We start from the raw sequence: 21,994 nt of genomic DNA, 5'->3' as shown, positions 1-21,994 counted from the left end.
GAAATATTATTAATCATGACAACAAAAAACAGTCTTATAAATAGACATTTGTTATTTATTGCATACAGTACTCTTCACAAGTTTGGTAACACCTTACATTTTACAGTTAAATAATCATATAGCAACGATCTGTCAAATAAAAATGTCACTTATATATTTTATGATTTATTCATACAAAAAATCTGCACGCTTCCATACGATTGTTTAACTGTAAAATATAAGGTGTTTCCATACTTGTGGAGGGTACTGTAATTTTATAATAGAAGAAGCAGACAAACAGTGTGTGTTTGTGTGTGTATGTGTGTGTTGCGTCGTAAACTATCGACGACTCATCATCCTCGATAGTTTCATCTTCTCTCTCGTGAGACACATTTCCTTGTACATTCTTCTCTCCTTTTGGAAAAAGAAGACAAAGCCGGTTATAGTGATATGTTATATTAAATTTAGCGAGATTATTAAAAAAAATCGCGTAATCGTCTACATTAATAGTGCTGGAATAAAATCAGATCAATCTTTCGAGATTTTGTTAAGAGACATAAAGAGGAAAAGATAATTTGAATATATTATATGTGTATAAATTGCATTTTAATACCTTCCTTTCTTACATTTCATATAAAACATAAAGTATACAAAAATTTAATATAGAATTTTTTAATTTTTCAAAATTCCAAATCTATGTGAGAACTAATGAATACTGATAAATTGGACTGATTTAATTATTTATTGATTTTAAAGTATATCCTTATGTGAAATAATGTGTCAAAAAAATTTCACGTTTTTGTGTTGCGGATTTTTTCTCCTCATTACTTTACCAAAATCTCAGCAAAATTTTATCAACAATGAGAAGAGAGGTGATAATTTGACGATGCAATATAAAGCAGACACGGATTCCACAACAATTTACAGCGACGAAATAAAAGCACCGCGATATAATATGCGTGAAAAGCATGCCAACAATACACAATACGTTCACAATCATAAGGATGATGATCAAATACCGATAAACTCGACATATGTCAATCATAAAGAAAACTCTACGTCTCAGGAAGTTTATAAAAATCTGCTTGAAAAAAATGATTCCATGTCGAATAAAGTTTTTGAAAATTTCACTAAGGATAGTGATGAACGTAACATCGTTCCATACGAAATGTGCCATGATACTACTTGCATTCTGCTCTGCTGTCCTCTTGGCAATCGCATGAGTATGCTTAACAGGAAATGCATTTCCGAAGAAATAAAATCCGTTTTTCCGAATGTCTACAGATACACGAACGATTCGATGCAGAGCGAAAATAAGAGAGTGGACGAATTTTTTCAGTTAGCCGTCCACGATTCGTGTCAGGGAACAAATAGTTATATAGCTCCCTTTGATCTTAAGAACGATTACAAGATTTTTGCCAATAGTTCTATTTATTTATCTTATTTTCAAACATTTGTCAAATCGACATCATATTGTCTCGTCATATATTTGGAAAGAGGGGATGATAAGTTCGAGGTAAATTTCTGTTTAGAAACTGTAGATGAAATCAAGAAATCATTGGTGTGGTCAACTGAGGTCCGCACAAGATTGATTACAACAGTCATATACGTGAGCTTCCGTGTAATGTCCTCACTACTTTTGATGTCAATATTTCTGGTGTACTCCATATTGCCAGAGCTCCGAAATGTACACGGCTTCATGTTACGCAATTACAGCGGTGCCTTATCCATCGCGTACACATGTATGGTTATCAATATGACTACGGGGCAAGCGAATGTACTGTATCCCATCTGGATTGCAATTGGTACGGTATATCTAATTATATACCCATACTGCACAAAATATTATAAATGTTTTTAAAAAATACTTTTAAATATTTTTTTCTGTAAAATATTGCATAAAACATTTTTAAATAATTTTAGGAATATTTTAAAACACTTTTAAAAATATTTTTAAAAGTGTTCCTCTTTGTTGCTCAGATAATATTTTCTTAAATATTTGATACATATTTTTGAAATATTAATTTAAATCTATATCCAAAAATATTTCTGAAAATATTTTTTAAACATGAAAAAGTGGACATAGAAACATTTTAGAAATATTTTCGAGAATTATTTTATCTTTTAAAAAATATTATTAAAAGATTTTAAAAATATGTTATGCTGTATGGGTACTTATATGCAATTAATGCTGCGTTTGTCAGGCATAATATATATTCGCATATTAATTAATTTTTTTAATAATTTGAATATATAATTTGGTTAATATTTTAAAAATGATTAATAATAAATTAAATTGAGATTTAGATGAACTTAATATATAACTAATATCTGAGTTTGCTTTAGTATATATATTCTGTTTTAGAATTTTGCAGAGTTGCCTTGAAATTTAATTTAATATCAATAATATCAGTATTCATTAAATTTTATTAAGATTATTAAATTTATAAATTATATTAAAATAAATTAAATAAAATTTTATTAAATTTTATTAAGATTAAGATATTATTAATTATTACAGGCTTTGTATTTATTTATGTTTACAGCCTTCGTTAAATGTTTCTGTTTTATGTCGGGTTACTTCTGGCTAAGTGCCATGAGCTTTAATTTGTGGCGGACATTCAGGTAAATAGTCAAGTATTTTATGTTGTACTTTATTTATCTTGTTCAAAAATCTGGAAATAATAGAGAGTTAAATTATAATTTGGAATAAATAGTCGTTTTTTTGAGATGTCTATTACATAAAAATTTATAGACGCAGTTATATAGTTTCTATTTTAAAATAAGATAAATAAACCTTAATATACACTTAATTATACACTTAATTTATAAAATATTTATAAAATATTTCAACGCGGTCTAATAATTCGCGATGTAATGTAACAAACTTGCTTGAATTTTTTAAATTTTATATAAACCTAATATTTATATCGCTTTGATCTCTTTTCTTTTTTTATGTATAAAATAAGGCAATACACAATTTTTTAATATACATATACACTTTTTGTCAAAAATTCGTTTCTGAAAAGCAAATAAAATTTAGACTACTTTTGTCTGTAGAACATTTATGTAAATATATAATAAATATTAAATATTATAAAATGTTATACTATTTCTCTAATAATTGAGTGTTGTGTTTCGTATGTCGAATTATGTAAATGTATGTTTATAGTTGCATAGAATATGTTTTTGTGAAAGCGTCGATCAAACACAAATACTAATTTAATCCTTTTACATTGAGATTTCTTTCATCTATAATTAAATATGACATGTAAATTGCAGAGGATTCTCTTCCTTACGAAGAAACGTCAGACAATCAGGGAAAAAAAAGTTGATGTATTATGTGACTTTTGCGTACGGTTGTTCATTTATAGTTGCTGTTATTTGTGTCATCATGGATTTTATTTCTCCATATGTATCAAAAATTATGCAACCTCAATTTCAATTAGGATTTTGCTGTTTCCATGGTAAATAAATGGTCTCAAATAATTCTACTGGTGCTAATGCATTTATAATATAGTGTAAGAAACAATATAAAAATTTATTATTACATCAAATTTACAGACAATGACACATTTGTGTTGTATTATTACGGGCTCAAAAGTGTCTGTGTCATTAGTAGCGTTTGCTTATCCATTTCTACGGTACTGAACATAAAACGCTTCGAAAAGGATACAAGTCTTCGTCTAACAGATTCGGAAAGCAAGTGCTATAATGACAATAAAAAATGGTGCGTATTCTGACATTTTTGCGTCGCTGTGTAATAATTAATTTTTTATTTTATTAATGAGATTTATGCAGATATATTTTTGTCAATATCTCTTCTGACAATATTAAATATTCTATTGATCCGCATTCCAGATGAAAGAGAGAAATGATTTTCTTCTCTTTTATATAATTACCTAATTATAAAAGAAAAAAAATCTTTCTGTGACTTAAATCGTGTTTTTACGAGAAAGTCTCTAATTCCCGAAATGTGGCAAATTATACGTGAGAATGAAGTTAATGATTATATTTTCTTCATAAAGAAAATTACATTTTAAAGAAGTTCTTTTAACGACTATTTCTCTTTTTTTTTTATAGGCTTGTAATCTATTTAATTTTTTTTTCTTAAATAATTAAAGTATATTTGCAGGTTTAATTTATATCTAAAGTTATTCGTCATGCAGTTTCTCGTGATGGGCACACGTTGGTCTTTGGTTGCAATGTCACGGTTGTCTGGAAATTTACTCAATTATTACATTACTTTTATGATTAATTTGTTGGAGATTGTGCAGAATTTCTGCATCTTTATTATATTTGTATGGAAAAAAAAGATTAAGATGATGTTACTGAAACGATTCTGATGAAAGATGAATAATGCAATAACATCGAGCACTTGATTACCACGAACTGTCATGCAAACAGTATACATATTATTTAATCAAATCCATGAATAAACATAAATTATTATCCCATAAATAATTTTTTAAAAAAATAATCTTGTGAAAGCTATACTGTGTATTAATAGTGATACGTGTGAAACTTTGATATATGTATAAAAAAATTATAAATTTAACTTATAAGTTTAAAAAACACATGTAATACAACTTATACATAAAATACTAAATTAACGAGAAAAGTGTCGTTTTTTGTAATTAATGTAAAATTAACATGATCATTAAATTATTTTTGCATGCAATGAAAACTGTAAAAGCATATTTAATCTTCAACAAATTTAAACTTTAAGCATTAAAGGAAAAGTATAAAAAAATTTTCTTTTCTCTAGTTTTTTTACGTAATTATCATTTTGTGTCGGTATCTTACATCCCTTTATTAATTATTATTTTTATCTAATAATTGAATTAATATAGATACCTTATATCCCTATTTGTACTTTTTTAATTGTAAGAATAAAATCAAAGATTACAAATTCTATTTAATTAAAATATTGATATCGCTGATGTAAATATTCTCTACTGAAAATAGTTATACATTACTCGGGATTGGATTTCAAACATTCCGCCCTTGAAACCATAGACCTTTTATAAGTATGAAGTGGGAATACATAAAGCAGACCTTCTCCGAAGAGTGTTAGAGGAAACGAAATATTTCTTTTTTGGACCAATCGTATTTCGATACACCTGGAAAAAGAGAAAATACTCTCTCTCTCTTTCTATCGAAAAATTCGATTGGTGCAAAAGAGAAGTGGTATGTTTCCTTCTTCAACCCCCTCTGGAAAAGGTTCGCTTTATGTATTGCCGGTCGATCTCGAAGGTCTATGGCCGAAGTTTCTACCTCAAACGTTTCTTCGGGACGAAAACAGAGGAAGTCGCAACCGCGGTCGAGCATATGTTTAACACGTGGTTCACCAAAATGAAAAGTCATGGATTCGGCGCGGCGAAATATTTTGACGATTGCTCTTGAGTGACACAAGTCTTGTGATGCTGTGGTAAATTGGACGCCCCCGTGATTCGAGCGAAGATCCGAGCAAGGTATTCCCGGCTTCTCAGCTATTCAGGTAGAACGGGCGCAAATTGGAGTGAGGAATCTAGAAAGGTTCCTTACAGGTAAGAGTGCATTCTCGTGTGGTTTTTAGCATAAAGCGATGGGTTTAACGCCGTTTATTATCGCAGATTTATTCCTCTTCGCGTATGACAATTCGATCATGTAATTTCGCCGATTTGTCATCCTACGGAATCTGGCCGGTTGAATTTCATGAATTAAGTCCGTCTTATTTTTTTCTATAAAAGATCGAACGTATATATAAACGACGATAAGGGAAAATGTAACATCTTGATCAAGCAATTCATTTTCACTGAGAAGAAGGAAAGGAAAGAAACTATTTTTTTTTGTTTGAGCACAAATTACACGGTTACAGGTTTTCCAGCCCCCGAGCTGTTGAGGAAGATACCAAATTTCTTAACTGATTACATAAAGATCGACGCGGACGTATTTGATCAGGGTGCAGCCTCTCGATCCTGACGAGAAGTTTGGCGGTATAGTTTCATTGCGCACTCTAAGTTAGTTATTTATTATTTTAGTAATTAATGTTCAATAGTTAATGTTTTTTTTTTTATTTTTTATACTCGTCTCTTTTTTAAATTTAGCAGCTACGTGTTTTCGTATTTTGTCTTGTATTTATCTCAAAGTAGAAATTGTAAGTAATTTATGATATTTTTTGCTTGTGACACTTTGTTAGTATATGATATAAATAAATTAAATATGTGTCCTTCTAGTATTGTTATCGATTGATTCTCAGTTCAAATATATCTTTACAAATTACATAAAATCTATTTACCTGTTATGTTCCATATTTATTTACAATATAGGTATTTTCGTTTCTTAAACGTTTCTTCTTCTTGCCAACACATTCCATATATAATATTTTTATGACGTATGATGTTTGCGCGATTTGTAATTAAAGAATCATCTTTCCGATTGTATTGGTAAACTGTTGAAATTTAGACGAATTATTTAATAATTAATTATTTAATAATTATAATTAATCATCAATCATTTAAATTAATCATTTCATGTACCTGTAATAAAGTACAAATCATTGGTGAATATTGTATATGTATTTCACATACCACTATATATATATTACACATTTAGATATTAATATTAATTTTTTTCTATCAATCTTAAAATATATTAATAGGAGATAATCTCTGAAAGATCAAAGATATTATTAAATTGTTTCTATATTTAATAATCTAAAATTATAACATATATATTTTTACAATGTTAATATATTTTGTGTGTGTATATGTGTTTGTGTGTGTAAGTATCTGATTGAGTAATAAAGAAAGAATATTATAAAAAAGAAAATTTTATAAATACAATTCATTTTTTAAAATCAAAATTTACATGAAATTTAAAAACCAATTTATTGAATTTTAAATTGTCTGATATATAGGTACATAAATTTATTAACTTTTAAAGCTCGTTACAATTATTTCATGTAATATTTTCTTATGCTCTATTTTATTTATTAATAATATTTTTTAATTGCTTACTCTAGCTATTAATTTTCTATTACTTATTTATTTGATTCATAATTAATTATACATATTAAAGAAAAAATATATATTTGATTTCTGACTGTAACTACATTTCTGTTACATACTTATTTAATAATTTTGTTTTAAAACTTGTACATATTAGACAGGCCTATTACAAGTTCAAAATGTGGGACTATCGTATGGGCCCAAAAGTAAAGATAGATTTGTTTGTTCCTAAAGTTGAAGAACTAATTAAAGGTAAATATAATATATATATATTTTTAATTTAAATCATAAAATACGACGATTTTATTTATCACATATATATTGTCATGTATTTAGTTCTACAAGAAGGACTTAAGCAGCATTTTAAAGAGGTTTCTGTCGAATGGATGGTTTGTCCTGACCTGACACAAGAACCTTTTAAACTTGCGGCACCAGGTAAATAAAATTTAGTATGTTTTCAAATACACGCGTATACGAAGACAAACAAAATTTTTTAAATAATTTTTTTAAAACAGCAAAATTAATAAGATTCTCTCTCTTTTTCTTTTTTTTTTTTGTAAAGTATGTTATATAGAATTTACATGATATCCAACAATATATAGGGTGTACTATTTTAATGCCTCAGACAAATATAAAAAATATAGAAGATGCGGAAAAACATTTCATACAAAAATTGTAGAGTTTCGAGAGACACATCTTGTAATCTTTTCTTCAGTTTTAAAAATCTTTTTTTTTTTATATTATTAGATTAGAATAATTTCCTAAATATTGCACTAAAATGAAACGTTTATTTACAGGAATATGTGGCGATCCTATGCTTGTGGAACTTGGTTGCATATCGTATTTGTTTCCACGACCGTACAAGAATATGTATAGTATGAAAAAAGTCTTAGAAAATATTAATTATAACAAGCACAAAACTATGTCTATTATTGGAACAACTATTGCTCCACGAGAGTCAGATGCGCAACTAGGCGAAGTATATACATATACATACATACATACATACATACATATATATATATATATATATATATATATATATATTTGATTCAAATTTTTATGCAAACTCAAATAAAATCATTGTTGTTTTAGTATGTCTTTAGTTTTCACTTCTGCTTATTTATCATTACTTTTAATTTTATTTCTGCTTTCAATCTGTTAATATTTTATTATTTATCATAAACGCTATTTTTGTACAGCTCCTTATGAACGCTTCATTATTACAAATGACTGAAAACTTAATGGAAGTTAAAAACCAAAGCTGTATGACATTTCAAGATGAAAAAACGAAAAACTCTAAGATAGAATATGTAAATGATACTAATCTAAAGTGCTATCCATATGGCAGTTTTTTTATTAGCAAAGGTACACGGGAAAAAGTTCTCAAAGTTCATGTTAAAAAACGCATCAGCAATACCAGTTTTGTAGAAGCGTTGCAATCTATACTTGATCTTAAATATTCTGATGGTGGTCAGTCGAAACAATTAGTTGGTAAGAAAGAATATAATATTATATTAACGTATAACTTTAAAAGCATAGAAATGCTTTACCATTGAATTATAATTTATAAGTTGTAAATATGTCAACCAGATCACAAAAAAATAAGAAAATGCCAAATACTAAAAAAAATAAGAATTATTATTGTACTCTATTTTATTATTGTCGAAAGATTTCTCTCTTTTGTAGTATTTAAAAAAACATCTAAAATTAATAATACTATAACTCTTTTATTCCAACTCATTTTTTAGTAATATTTTGTAATGTGTAAGCTTTTCACAAACGCATATTCTTATTCCATTAAAAGCCAATAAAAATGACGAGTTTATTTGCATACAATAGTATTTCATTTTAATAAAACAGTTTATTTTATTTAAAAATGTTAACTGTTGAGTTTTAACAATTTTTAATAATTTACTTGTCATTTCGTATATAAAAAAATATTAAAGAACAAAATTTTTCACTATTTAATGCTATTTTGATTTTTTTATGCATTTGTAATCGCATATTTCAAATATTGTACATATATGTTAAATATTTAATTGTTTTGATAATTTTTAAATATATGCAAAAGCATAAAATATGACTTTTATCTTTTTATATACAAATTCTATCTAAAGAATAATATATTTGAGATTGTGTTTTCTCGTTGGAAAAGAATTAACATAAAAGTACAATAATTAACCGCTTTTATATCCAGTTCATTTAATAGCAAATAAATTTGTTTGTATTTTGGTTTCGTAGGTTTAGGCGGAACATTTCTGGTGCGAAATACAAGAGCAAAACATCATGTTTTGCCATATTCTTGGGATGCTCGGTTATATTCGTCGAAAGATGTTCGTAATTGGCTTCATTATTTTGAATTGAATACTCCTTTAGTGGCAATGGGCACACTTGTTAGCAATCCCGATATTTATACAAATCTCTGTCATACGACTGTAGGACAGGTAATCATCAATGTTTAAAAATTAATTATGTACTTCGTAAAATATTTATGCCTAAGAATTAAGAACTAGATACTTCTTAAAATATTTATATTTTTATATATTTTATATATTTTATATATTTTATATATTTTTATATATTTTTATATATTTATATTTTTTGTTTTTTCAGTATTATGACATCCCTAAAAGTCGTTTTCATGCTGTTTCCCGAAGTGGAGCAGCAGGTGGATACTTCTACAAAGCTGTTGAATTATTTGATACAGCAGAATATGTGGGATACTTTCAGCTTGCGAATATATTGTATCATATAGATCCAAGTGTTAAAAGTCAATACTACCAACACTTTGCCGATATATTGACACGCTAATAGAAAAATTGCACATTATTTGCACTCGAGTTTAATTAAAACAGTATTGCAGCAATTCGATTATTATATTGTTTTTATATTATTGTACATTTTCATAATTTTAGTATTTCCTATTATTTTTTTATATATATCTTATACATTTTTTTCTTCTTTATTTTACTTTTCTCATTTATTACTTTTTCCATCTCTTTCTCATTTATTACTTTTTCCATCTCTTTCTCATTTATTACTTTTTCCATCTCTTTCTCATTTATTACTTTTTTATGTGCTTCTATAAGTTTTTTGTATAATTAATTTAAAATTTTTATGTTTTATTATACAAAACATTTTATATTAATAAATTGTAAAGATTATTTATTCAGTTGCATTTTATAAAGTATATCAATTAAATACTACGAAAAAAATAATTATAATATTAATACAAATAAAAATGTGAAAATAATAAAATACCTATCTACCGCTATTTAATGTTATAATCTATTATTGTATTATTGTATTCATTTATTTCTATTTTAATTATAATTTAAATGTTTTTTGAAGAATTGCTGAAATAAAGAATTATAAATATTAATTATTAAATCATTTATTTATCATTTCAAATATTACCATTATTATAAATATTCTATTCAATACTTAATTCTTGCTGTTAAACATAAAATATTAAATATGAAATGATGTTAAATATACGTAAATTTAACAAAATAAAATCTAGAATAGTATCTCTATCGCACTGCATCATTACTTGATTAAATTGATAACTTAGAATAAAAAATATTATACATATGTAAATATATAGAATAAAATAATATTAATATAAATAAAATATTTTATTCAATATTTTATAATATTTATATTTTATATATATGTAATTTTTTTGAAAACATTTTTCTCAATAGCACAAATATTGGAAAAATGTACTACATTTTTATAACAAATTTTTATGATCTTATTGTATATATTATCTTTAAATCTAATAATTGAAATATTTGATAGGAGTTATGTTAAATGTAACATAGATTATCATTTATTAATACTTTAATTCAGTTCTATTGGTGATGTTGCATGTTGCCAATGTGAGAAATAACTAAAATGAATTACTACGTGAAAATAGTTTAATTAGTCACATATTGAAAAAAATCGTAACATTTATTTCATTTAAATTTAAATCAAGAATGATTGAGATAATGTCGACACTTTACAGTTCACACTTATTAACCTTGATTTGCTTTATGGAAAAAGTACATCGAAAGGCTCGATTGGCTTGAAAAAAATTCTTCGAAATAACGTAGCCTGAAAATTAATTGAAAATTAATAAATTGTATTAAAAAGGATTTGATACGTATTCTAGCAGTTTTGCTAATTACAGAAATAATAATTATGCGTGCATTTTCGAGACAAATGAGAAAAGAATATCTAACGTGAGAAACATATGCCTGATTATGCGAGGAAATGCGGAAATGCTAGTCATTGATGACATTGTGGAAAAACCAGCAGGCTATTTATTATTTTAAATTTATGCGCGTATATTTATTACATTCACAAGGTGAACAAGAAAAATTGTCGATAAACTCTATAAACGATAGCTTGATCGATTCAGTAGTGAAATAAACGGTTGTCTGTTTCTTTAGATATTAATCTTGAGGTAGTCACGGTGTTAAAAATGAGACATTATAAAGATCACATGGATTACATTTATTATCTATCATCTATTTCTATAAAACAAAAAATAAAGGTATATATATCATAACAAATTAAAATATAAAGATACATATTATGAGCATATTATTTAGAATAAACTTATTAATCAATTAACTAATATATTTAATAAATTAACTAAAAAAAAAAAATAATTACAGTATCAATATTAGCATAAATATGAATATAAAAATAATATAGTAAAATATTCCTTCTGTGTGGTATATAAACGTAATTTGAATTATTCTATTAATGAGAATTTATGATTTTTAATGAATAATATATATTTCTAGAATTATAAATAATTTGTAATACGTTTCTGCTTGTAATACTTGGTTCGTATAATATAAATAAATTGAATATTTGTCCATCTATCATTGTTATCGATTGATTTTTAGTTAGAATTTTTAGAAATTATTATGAAATAATATTTACCATGTGTTTATTTGTTATGTCTCGTATATTTGTTTATACATTATATATATTTTTGTTATGTCTTAAGTAGGACTTTTTCTTGACACAACATTTTATAATTTTCATATCATGTTGATGTCCTGGCGCGACCTGAGAATCATCTTTTTGAGATATTAGCAAATTGTTAAAATTTAAACAAATTACAACTAATCATCAGTCATTTACATTAATCATTTCACGTACTTATAATAAAGTACGAAACATTGGTAAGTGATATATTACATATTTTAATATAAAACTTCTCTTTTGATCAATCTTATAAAATATATTGACAAGATATTTTTAAAAAATTATAAAAATTATTTTTTTATATTTAATAATCTGCAATTAATATATTTTTAATTTATTATTAATATATAACATTTTATGTGTATAAATAATATATAATTGCGTAAAGAAATTTAAGAATTTCGTAAGAATTTAATAACGAAAATTTTTGTAAATAAACTATTCATTTCTTAAAAACAAAATTTCCATAAAATTTAAATTCTAAATTGTCTGATATAAATATATAGATATGTAGATTTATTTATTTAATAACTTCATGTTTTATAAACTTGTGCAGTCCTAGTACAAGTTTCTGATGTCGGACATTTTTTGCTTAAAGAAGACACATTTGTTCGAACCTGAAAATGAGGAACTAGCAAAAGGTAGATATAATATACATGCATTCGTTATTTAAATCATAAGACGATATATTAATCACATATATATTTTCATGTACTAAGTTCTACAAGATGGATTTAGACAGCATTTCGTAGAGGCTACAGTCGAATGGGTCATGTGTCCTGATCTGACAGAAGAACCTTTTAATCTTTCAGTAGAAGGTAAATAAAATTTATATTTTGTAAAATTTACACGGTATCTAATAAAAAAAATATATATATATATATCTAATAAAAAAAATATATGTAGACACACAGATATATCAAGCAACAATCTGTACTTTCATTGTCTTTATGGATTTTGACAAAATTTAAGAATTTGTTTTTTGAAACTTTAAATGCAAGAAAACTTTTTTTATATTATTAGATTAGAATAATCTCCTAAATATTGCACTAACAATAAGATGAAACGTTTATTTACAGGAATATGTGGCAATCCTGTACTTCTGGAATTCGGTTGCATATCGTATTTGTTTCCACGACCGTACAAGAGTATGTATGATATCAACACATTCTTAAAAGATATTTATGGGAACTACGAACTTATCTCCATTATTGGAGCAAGTGTTAGTCAACGAGAGTCAAATGCGCAACTAGGCGAAGTATAGTATATTATTGAAACTTTAAAATCCTGCGCACAATAAAGAAATTAATATTTAATATTAAGAATAGGAATTATATGAAAATAATAAAATCGGAAAAACTGATCCAAATACAAATTTGGGTATAAAGGATTTTCGAATTTGTATTTTTATATATCAAAGTTTTTTTTCGATTTTATTATTTTAAAATAATTCTTGTTTCTCTAAAATATTTCACATTTATTCCTAATATTTTCTTTATTGTGTACAGATCTTTATACGAATCAAATATAATTAGACATTGCTTTTTATTGCTGTCTAATTCTAGTTTCTATTTTTTTATTTCTCATTAATTTTAATTTTATTTCTGTATTAAATCTGTCAAAATTTTATTGTTTTATACTTATTTTTCATAAACTCTATTTTTGTATAGCTCGCTGTGAATGCATCAATAATACAGCTACCCAATATGCCACCAATAACTATAAATCAAAGCTATCTGGCATATCAAAATAAACGAACGAAAAAATGTGCATTAGAAACAATAATTGATTCCAATATACCATGCTACCCATATGGCAGCTTTTTTGTCTGTAAAGGTAGACGGGAAAATGTTCTCAAAGTGCAAACTAAAAAACGCCTTAGCAATTTTAGTTTTTTAGATGTATTGAAGTCTACACTTGATGTTAAATATTCTGATGATCAATCGAAACAATTAGTCGGTAAGAAAGAATAAAATCGAATATATAGATTTAGAAAAGAAAACATACAAATACTTTTACCGTTGAATTTTATAAACTGTACTTAGATATGTCGACTAAATCACAAAAATAAGAAAATGCCAAAAACTAAAAATAGGAAATATTATATGGCATTCTATTTATTATCTTATCTAGGTCCATTCTATGAAATTAAGCAATTCTTTATAAAATTGTTCGGTTTAATTTTTCGCAATATTTTTAAATGTATTTTTGAAAATATATTTCTTACAAACGTATATTTTTCTTATTGCATTAAAAAATAATAAAATTGATGAGTTTATCTGCATACAATGAATTTTGTTCATTTTATTAAAAAATGACAACTATTGAGTTTGAATAAATTTAAATAATAGTCACTTTGTATATGAAAAAGACATTAGCAAATAAAATTTTGAATTATTTAATGCATTTTTTAATCGCATATTTTATAACAATTATCATAGTTTTAAAATCATTGGTATAAAAAATTTAATTGTATGATTTAAATGTATATATCAAGTTATATTTAGGTGTTTCTATTTTTAAATATATACAAAAAGACTTATGAAAAATATGTATCTTTTATCTTTCTCTATATACGAATCTTAGACTAAAGACTTGAACTTGACTAAACACTTGAAATTGTTTTCTTGTTGGGAAAAAATTACATAGAGGTAGAATATAATTAAGCCGAATTTTCTATATTTAGTTTATTTAATAACAAATTACAAATAATTTTTTTGTATTTTGGTTTCGTAGGTTTAGGTGGAATATTTATGGTAAGAAAAGCAAGAGTGAAACACCATGTTTTGCCATATTCTTGGGATGCTCGGTTATCATCGACAGCAGATGTTTATAATTTTCTTCATTATTTTGATATAAATGCTCCTTTGATAGCAATGGGCACACTTGTTAGTAATAACAAAATTTATACGGATATTTGTCGAGATTCTGTAGGAGAGGTAATCGTCAATGCATAAGAATTAAAAGCTATTTACTTTGTAAAATATTCATAAGTTTTATTTTTCCAGGAATATGACATCCCTAAAAGTCGTTTTCACACTTTTTCCTATACAAAAAAAGTAGGCGGACATTTTTACAGGGATGTTGGATCAAATAACACAGTAGAATATTTGGGATACTTTCAGCCTGCGAGTGTATTGTATCATCTTGATCCACAAGTTAAAAATGAGAGTTTCCGAAACTTTGTCGATATGACATAATGCTAATACAAAAATCGTTTATCATTTGCACTCGACTAAAACAGTATTAGTGATTTGATTATTGTATTGTTTCCTATATTTTATTTTATTTCTTTTTTGAAAACTTTAGTTGTATTTTTTATTCTTTTTTGATACTTTTTTATATATTTTTTTATTTATTTAATTTTTTCATTATTTCGTCCAATTTATTAGCTATAAGTTTTTTATATCATTAATTTTAAAAATGTTTACATTTTATTAATATAAAATACACTTTGTACTAATAAAATGTAAAGATTATTTATTTATTTGCCACTTATAAAGTAAATTAATTAATTAATTAAAATTAATTCATTATATAATTAATACAGTAAAATAATAATTACGATATTACTAAAAATGTAAAAATAAAATGCATCTACTCTTATTTAAATGTTATATTATTGTCTTTATTTATTTTTATTATAACTATATTTTATATGTTTTTTTAAAACTTTTATAATTGACACTTGATCTTGATTTGCTTCGTAGGAATAAAAGAAATATATTGAAAGATTTGATTGTTTTAAACAATTTTTTTAAATAACAATTGTTTAAATAAAAATATATTGTATATTAAAAAGTGTATAATATACATACTTTAGCAGTTTCGCTAATTACGTTAATATTGAAATTATACGTACATTATGATAATTTTATGATAGCAAGCAATCATATTTTATGGCAGCAAATAATTACAATTATATAAAAATATTCTATTTATAAGTTTTTTATTACAGTCTTTAATAGAACAATAAAATAGTTCATATTTATGTACTATAATATTATTATACAATAATTATAATAATTATAATAATGTCATTCAGTTCTACAGCAGCCTTGCAAAGCGTATAATAAAAATTTACTATATAAATAACATTAATAATTTTAAAAATTTGAAAAATAAACATATATCTTTTAGACAGTAAACTACATGAAAAAAAATTTCTAAATAAAATAATGAATAAAATTTATTAAATAATAATAAAGATCGAAAAAAATAAGTTTTCTATGTAAAATGCACTAAGCATGTTAAAGATCCAACTAAAAAATCAATGTTTAATACTATAAAGTTATACTTGATTAGAAAATTATAAGACTATACTTGCTGCTTAAATTGCAGACTTTTCGTGTGACATTTCTGTCTACAAGAACTAGTCTTTTTTTGTGTAAATATCGACGATGTTGAATTCGTTCCGGATTGTCCTTTTAGAAGCAGATCGAGTCGCTTCCATAATTTTTGTTTAATCTTCTTTTTCCACACAAGTATGATAAAGGTGCAGAGGTTCTGTATAACGTCCATCAAATTAATAGCATGCAAGATATAATTTGATTTATCTTCAAAGATAATTAACGCTGTCTTCATAATCCATTTTATGCCCATTATAATAAATTGCATGATAAATAGTTTTAAATACAGATTGAACCTGCAATTATATATAGATATATTTTCAAAAGATGATTAAGACGTTCTTTAACAAGAAGAAATATAAATATGATCATTAATTTTATTCTCGTTAGTTGTTGCATTTTGAGAACTGTAAATTTTTCAAAAAAATTAAGATTTACAGCAATGTGTTTTTTAGATTATGTGATTAAAAGGGAGAAAGAAGAGCAAAAAGAAAAAAAGAATATGCAGAAAAGATGTTATTTCTCTAAATAATCATCTCTTTCTTTTATCAGAAATACAAACCGATCGATTATGATTATATGATACTATTAATAGAGATATTAGCAAAAATATATCTGCATAAATCTCATTAACAAAATACAAGATTATCACATAAATATTAAAAAATATTTAATTACAGACCATTTTTTATTGTTATTATAGTGCTTGCTTTCCGAATCTGTCAGATGAATGCTTGTATCCTTGTCGTAGTGTGCAATTTTCAGTCCCGTAGAAATGGATAAATAAATGCTACTAATAACACAAATACTTTTGAATCCGTAATAATACAATGCTAACGTTTCCTTCTCTGCAAGTATATTTTAAAAATTTGTATATTATTTCTTATAGTATATTAAATTGCAGTAGCATTATTAAAGTTATCTATTAGAGATATTTACTTACCGGCGAACCAACAATTTCCCGCGCGAAATTTAGGTCGCAAAATTTGCGGCAAATCTTCGGAAACAAAATCCATGATAATACAAGCAACAGCGAAGATAAAAGAAAAACCCCACGCAAAGATCGCATAAAACATCAATTTCTTTTTTTCTCGTTGTCTGTTTTTTTGTGAACAAATTTTTCTGGAAAGAGCACTTTACATATCATATTTAGGCATAAAGTAAATCATAATATAAATGCATAACATATTACATAATTAACATAAATGCGTTAAAATATTGTTTGTTTTTCTGGAACAGTCATATTCTACACAACTACAAAAGTAATTTAATAATTTAATATTTTTAGTAATTTAATAAAGTGTCATATAATTCTGTATTTTTAATTCTTTTTTAACTTTTTTTATCGATATATAAAATATAAAATACGTTTATATATTGCAAAAAATTATATTGACGTCTCGTGCGTTATATATTTAATCTGAAAAGCAAATTAAAGAAAACATTATATATAATATGGAATATTTGACAACTTACCTAAATGTACACCACATGTCAAAACTCATCACAGTTAACCAGAGGGTGCTTGCCAAAAAACTGTAGTAGGTGAAGAAGGCTAAATAAATGAAATAAACAACAAATTGTCTGCACTAAAATTTTATAGCAAAAATAATATATTGAATAAAAACATGCCGATATTAAATTAAATAATATTTCGATTCAAGACATATGCAAAATTCTGAGAGAAATATATGTCAAAGTCACGCCAAAAATTTAAACTATTATATTAATTCTTGATTTTTAGATTTAAAAAATTATATATATTAGAAAATTATATTAATTATATTTTTATGTTATTAAATTTTATAATTAATAAATTTAAAAAAATTTTGAGAATCTAAAGATATATTTTGGAATAATTAGATAATCTAATCGAACTTATCGTTAGTGTATTTTATTTGTAAAATCGTTTAAAAATATTTCTTAAAAAATAAAATAATTCTTAAAAATATTTTTAAAATGTTTCTATGTCAACTTTTTTATGTTTAAAAAATATTTTTGAATATAGATTTAAACTAATATTTCAAAAATATCATATGTATCAAATATTTAAGAAAATATTATTATTGTAATTGCATATGTATATATAGTTATATAATTTGCATATACTGTACCGATTGTAATACAGACGGAATACTGTACAGCCTCCGCATTGATTAGAAAATTTACAATCCACATTACGTATGCGATGAACAAGGCACCGCTATAATTGCGCAAGATGAAGCCAAATGCGTTTCGGAGCTCTGGCAGTATGGAATATACCAGAATTATGAGCAGCAAAAATAATATACACATTATATTAGGAGTTGTACATATTAGTATGTCATTAATTGACAAAATTTTATTATTAGTTGTCGCACTAAAACTACCGTCGAAAGGAACAAATGAGGTCTTGGAACAAATTATCACTTTGACTTTATCTTCGTCCACGACGGCGAGACAATATGACGTTGATTTGTCGAATATTTTATAATGAGGTAAATAGAGAGAGCCGTTGTCAAAAATCATGAAATTATAACTTTCGTATAAGTGATGATTTTTCTGACATGAATCGTAGACGACCAGCCGAAACAATTCGTCCAAATTCTTATTTTTGCTCTGCAACGAATCGCTCAAATTCGTGTATCCGTAAAAATTCGGGAAGAAGTATTTCCTTTTTTCAGAGATGTATTTGTTGTCAATCAGGCGATCGCCAAGGGAACAGCAGAATGCAATGCAAGTAAAATTCTCGCATATTTCGTACGGAACAATGTTACTTTTATTGAAATTTCGAAAGAACTCGTGCAACATCGAATCGTTTTTGTCTTCAATTCTCTTCAAGTTTTCATAAACTTCTTGTAATGTGAAGTTTCTTTCATGCTTGGCATTTATAAAATATATGCGAGATTCCATAGGTATTTGCTTGTCATCCTTATGTTTTTGTATGAAATGCGTGTCCGATTTATATTTATACTGTATTGAATCATCATCTTCGTCATCGTTACTTGTGGAAGTATTAATAGATGCAAACTGCATATTGTCGTATTGCATATTATTGATAAACTTTTTGCACAAATCATATCGCATCTGTTCTATTTTGTCGCCATATTTTGTCGTAGAATTTAATTCGTCCAGCTCGTATCGTATCATCAAATTGTCATCTGTCTCTTCGTTGTTTATGACTTTTCTCTGAGTTTTCGACGATATCACGAGAAGAAGAAGCACGCAACACCAAAATGCGAAAGTTTTTCCACACATCGTCCACAGTTTGACGCGTCGAATTTATATTCGGAAAAAATGTATTTGATTCTTTTTACGGAAAATTCATAGTCAGATGTTCGACCGCAGCGATGTAAACCACGACACTAATATTGTTAATTCGCGACGGTTTGATGTGACAATTTAGTTTTATCCTACTCCTCGAGATTAAAAAAGTTGTTTTCGTAGGATATTTTCACGAATGTATGTTAGAAGAGAATTTATGCAGATAGAATAGCACTTCATAAAATAAGTCAGGACCAAAAAGCCGACACAGAAGACTGCCGTTAAGTGTTTTAATTTTATGTATTTTTAGCACGTATATAAATGACATGCGTGAATGCTTGATATTTTTAATTTTAAATGCTTTTTTTATACTTTGACATATATTTTAATTTTATGTTTAAACGAAACTTGTTAATCACTACCGAAATGTTCGAAGAATATTTATTTTTTATTATACGTATTGGTTTTACATAGTTTATTTTGATACCTACAATTTTATTAATTAAATTTAATTATTAATTTTGTATAATTAATTATATTTTTATTTTATTAAATTTTATTAATTAATAAATTTTAAAAAATGTGAGAATTTAAAGATATATTTTGGAATAATTAGATAATCTAATCGAACTTATTGTTAGTGTACATCATATTTTATGTAGATTTCAAACCTTTGCTTTTATATTAGTCGCACAAAAAAATGCTCTAAATACAAATATATAAAAATGTAATAAGATGAAACTTTTTTAAATTTTATTTTTTCGATGAAATCTCTCGAAAGATCTTATTATTGTTCCAACACTGTTAATGTTGATTATGATTCATTTTTAATTGTCGCACTAAATTCAATAGACTAATACTGTATGCGGTTTTCCTTTTTCCGAGATAAATGAGAGAAGAATATATGAGAAACATGTGCCTGTTCAGGCGAGGAAATAAAACTATCGAGGATGAGGAGTCATCGATGACTTTAAGGAAAAAACCAGCTATCTGTCTTATTATGTGTAAAACTATACACATGTATCTATTATATTTACAAGGTAAACAAGAAAGTGAATAAGAATAAAAGTCATTGATAACCGATTAAACAGATTAATTTAATTAAACCAGTAGCAAAAAAAATAAATTATTTCTTTAGATATTAATCATAAAGTGATCGCGTTGTTAAATAAGACGTTAAAAAAATTATATGGACATATATCATTCATTAAAAAAAACAAATTAAAATATATCATGTATCTATTTATTAAAATATATGTGTAATGTGTATTATTAATTATTAAAGTACCTCTAATTAAGGTCAAAATGACCTCACCTTTATAAAATAAATGGATATTAATTAATTAGAATTGCAGTTTATAATTGTAACATAAAATAATTCTATTACGTTAATTATTATCTCGCATGATTCCACTATCAAGTTTGTTTATCTATTCACTTTGTAGTGTTGGAAGAGATAAATATTTTATTTCCAGGAATATAATTCCATAAAAATGATAACTGCAATTTTATCGTATGTAATTTCATTGTATATGTATAATGTTGCTTTCAAAAGCATATAACAAGAACACAATATAAATATATTTTTGTTATCATTCAAATTCTATTTTATTCAAATATCTGTTTTATTCAAAATTTACTTTATTGCAAATAAAGTTTGTTGTAATTATTTTTGATAATTACATATATTGAAAATAACTGACAAAAATTTAATATAATTTGATATTTCATAATTTGATTAGAAATGTTGAAATAATATTTTTTATTATAATAATTAAAATTTTTAGAATAAAATATGCATGTAGACAATTTAATTATCGTAGAATTATTTTTTAATAATAAAATCTCAAAAATTGCGACGCATGCATGCAAAAATTATCATTGCCATGAATGCATAAAATATATATTAATTAATTATGCAACGCATAAAAATTCAATATTTAAATCTTTAACAGAAAATACAAACAAAGAAATAAAATTTTCTACAAGAATTTTGTCATCAAATATCTACGCTTTAATTAAACTCGTGCGAAAATTCATATCCCACATACTCTTCACGCTGCGCGGCTCGCGCGAAACTGATTCTCGTGCGAGGTATCGCAAGCGCGGGCCCGATGGTCACATGACCAGTGGTCACGTGACTGCTGGTCCCGCGTTCGCGATACCCCACACGAAAATCAGTCTCGTGCGAGCCGCGCACCCTAATGGACTTGTGGGGTGTATTAATCTGATCACGTGATCAGTTTCGCGCGAGCAGTGCAGCGTAACGAACACATACAGACTCGCGAATCTAATAGAAACACATATATTTTAATTGAAAGATTCTTTTGATTTTGTATTTTTGTATTGTATTTTTGTAAATTGTATTTTTTTATTTTCTGTTAAAAAATATTGAATTTTTATGACTCACGTAATGAATAAATATATTTCTATGCATGC

The 21,994-nt window shown here is 25.7% G+C and overlaps 3 protein-coding genes across 3 annotated transcripts; 2 read left to right on the top strand and 1 right to left on the bottom strand.

Annotated features, from left to right (window-relative positions):
* The first annotated feature begins 54 nt into the window (after window positions 1-54).
* On the top strand, window positions 55-4,613 carry LOC114934973 (G protein-coupled receptor Mth2-like). Its single transcript, XM_029307709.2, has 5 exons — window positions 55-1,784; window positions 2,526-2,604; window positions 3,262-3,446; window positions 3,544-3,709; window positions 4,115-4,613. Exons 1-5 carry the CDS (start codon window positions 755-757, stop codon window positions 4,323-4,325), a joined length of 1,671 nt encoding a protein of 556 aa, XP_029163542.2. The 5' UTR covers window positions 55-754; the 3' UTR covers window positions 4,326-4,613.
* Window positions 4,614-5,196: 583 nt separating this feature from the next.
* LOC114934940 (uncharacterized) lies at window positions 5,197-15,451 on the top strand. Its single transcript, XM_029307654.2, has 15 exons — window positions 5,197-5,528; window positions 5,840-5,981; window positions 7,129-7,223; window positions 7,308-7,406; window positions 7,769-7,950; window positions 8,174-8,465; window positions 9,216-9,418; window positions 9,588-9,780; window positions 10,830-10,858; window positions 12,526-12,604; window positions 12,683-12,781; window positions 13,043-13,221; window positions 13,634-13,922; window positions 14,700-14,902; window positions 14,972-15,451. The coding sequence occupies exons 3-15, from the start codon at window positions 7,151-7,153 to the stop codon at window positions 15,161-15,163; spliced, it is 2,112 nt and encodes a 703-aa protein (XP_029163487.1). The 5' UTR covers window positions 5,197-5,528; window positions 5,840-5,981; window positions 7,129-7,150; the 3' UTR covers window positions 15,164-15,451.
* A 729-nt stretch (window positions 15,452-16,180) lies between these two features.
* On the bottom strand, window positions 16,181-20,062 carry LOC114934966 (G protein-coupled receptor Mth2-like). Its single transcript, XM_029307699.2, has 5 exons — window positions 18,427-20,062; window positions 17,789-17,867; window positions 17,256-17,434; window positions 16,995-17,160; window positions 16,181-16,608 (listed from the first exon to the last, which is right to left on the bottom strand). The coding sequence occupies exons 1-5, from the start codon at window positions 19,547-19,549 to the stop codon at window positions 16,281-16,283; spliced, it is 1,875 nt and encodes a 624-aa protein (XP_029163532.1). The 5' UTR covers window positions 19,550-20,062; the 3' UTR covers window positions 16,181-16,280.
* Between the last annotated feature and the right edge of the window lie 1,932 nt (window positions 20,063-21,994).

This window comes from Nylanderia fulva, unplaced genomic scaffold, assembly GCF_048542155.1.
Source record: "Nylanderia fulva isolate GAGA-0341 unplaced genomic scaffold, ASM4854215v1 Scaffold35, whole genome shotgun sequence".
Lineage (NCBI taxonomy): Eukaryota > Metazoa > Arthropoda > Insecta > Hymenoptera > Formicidae > Nylanderia > Nylanderia fulva.
The sequence above is the reverse complement of the archived record's forward strand: the minus strand, read 5'-3'. Positions and strand labels throughout refer to the sequence as shown.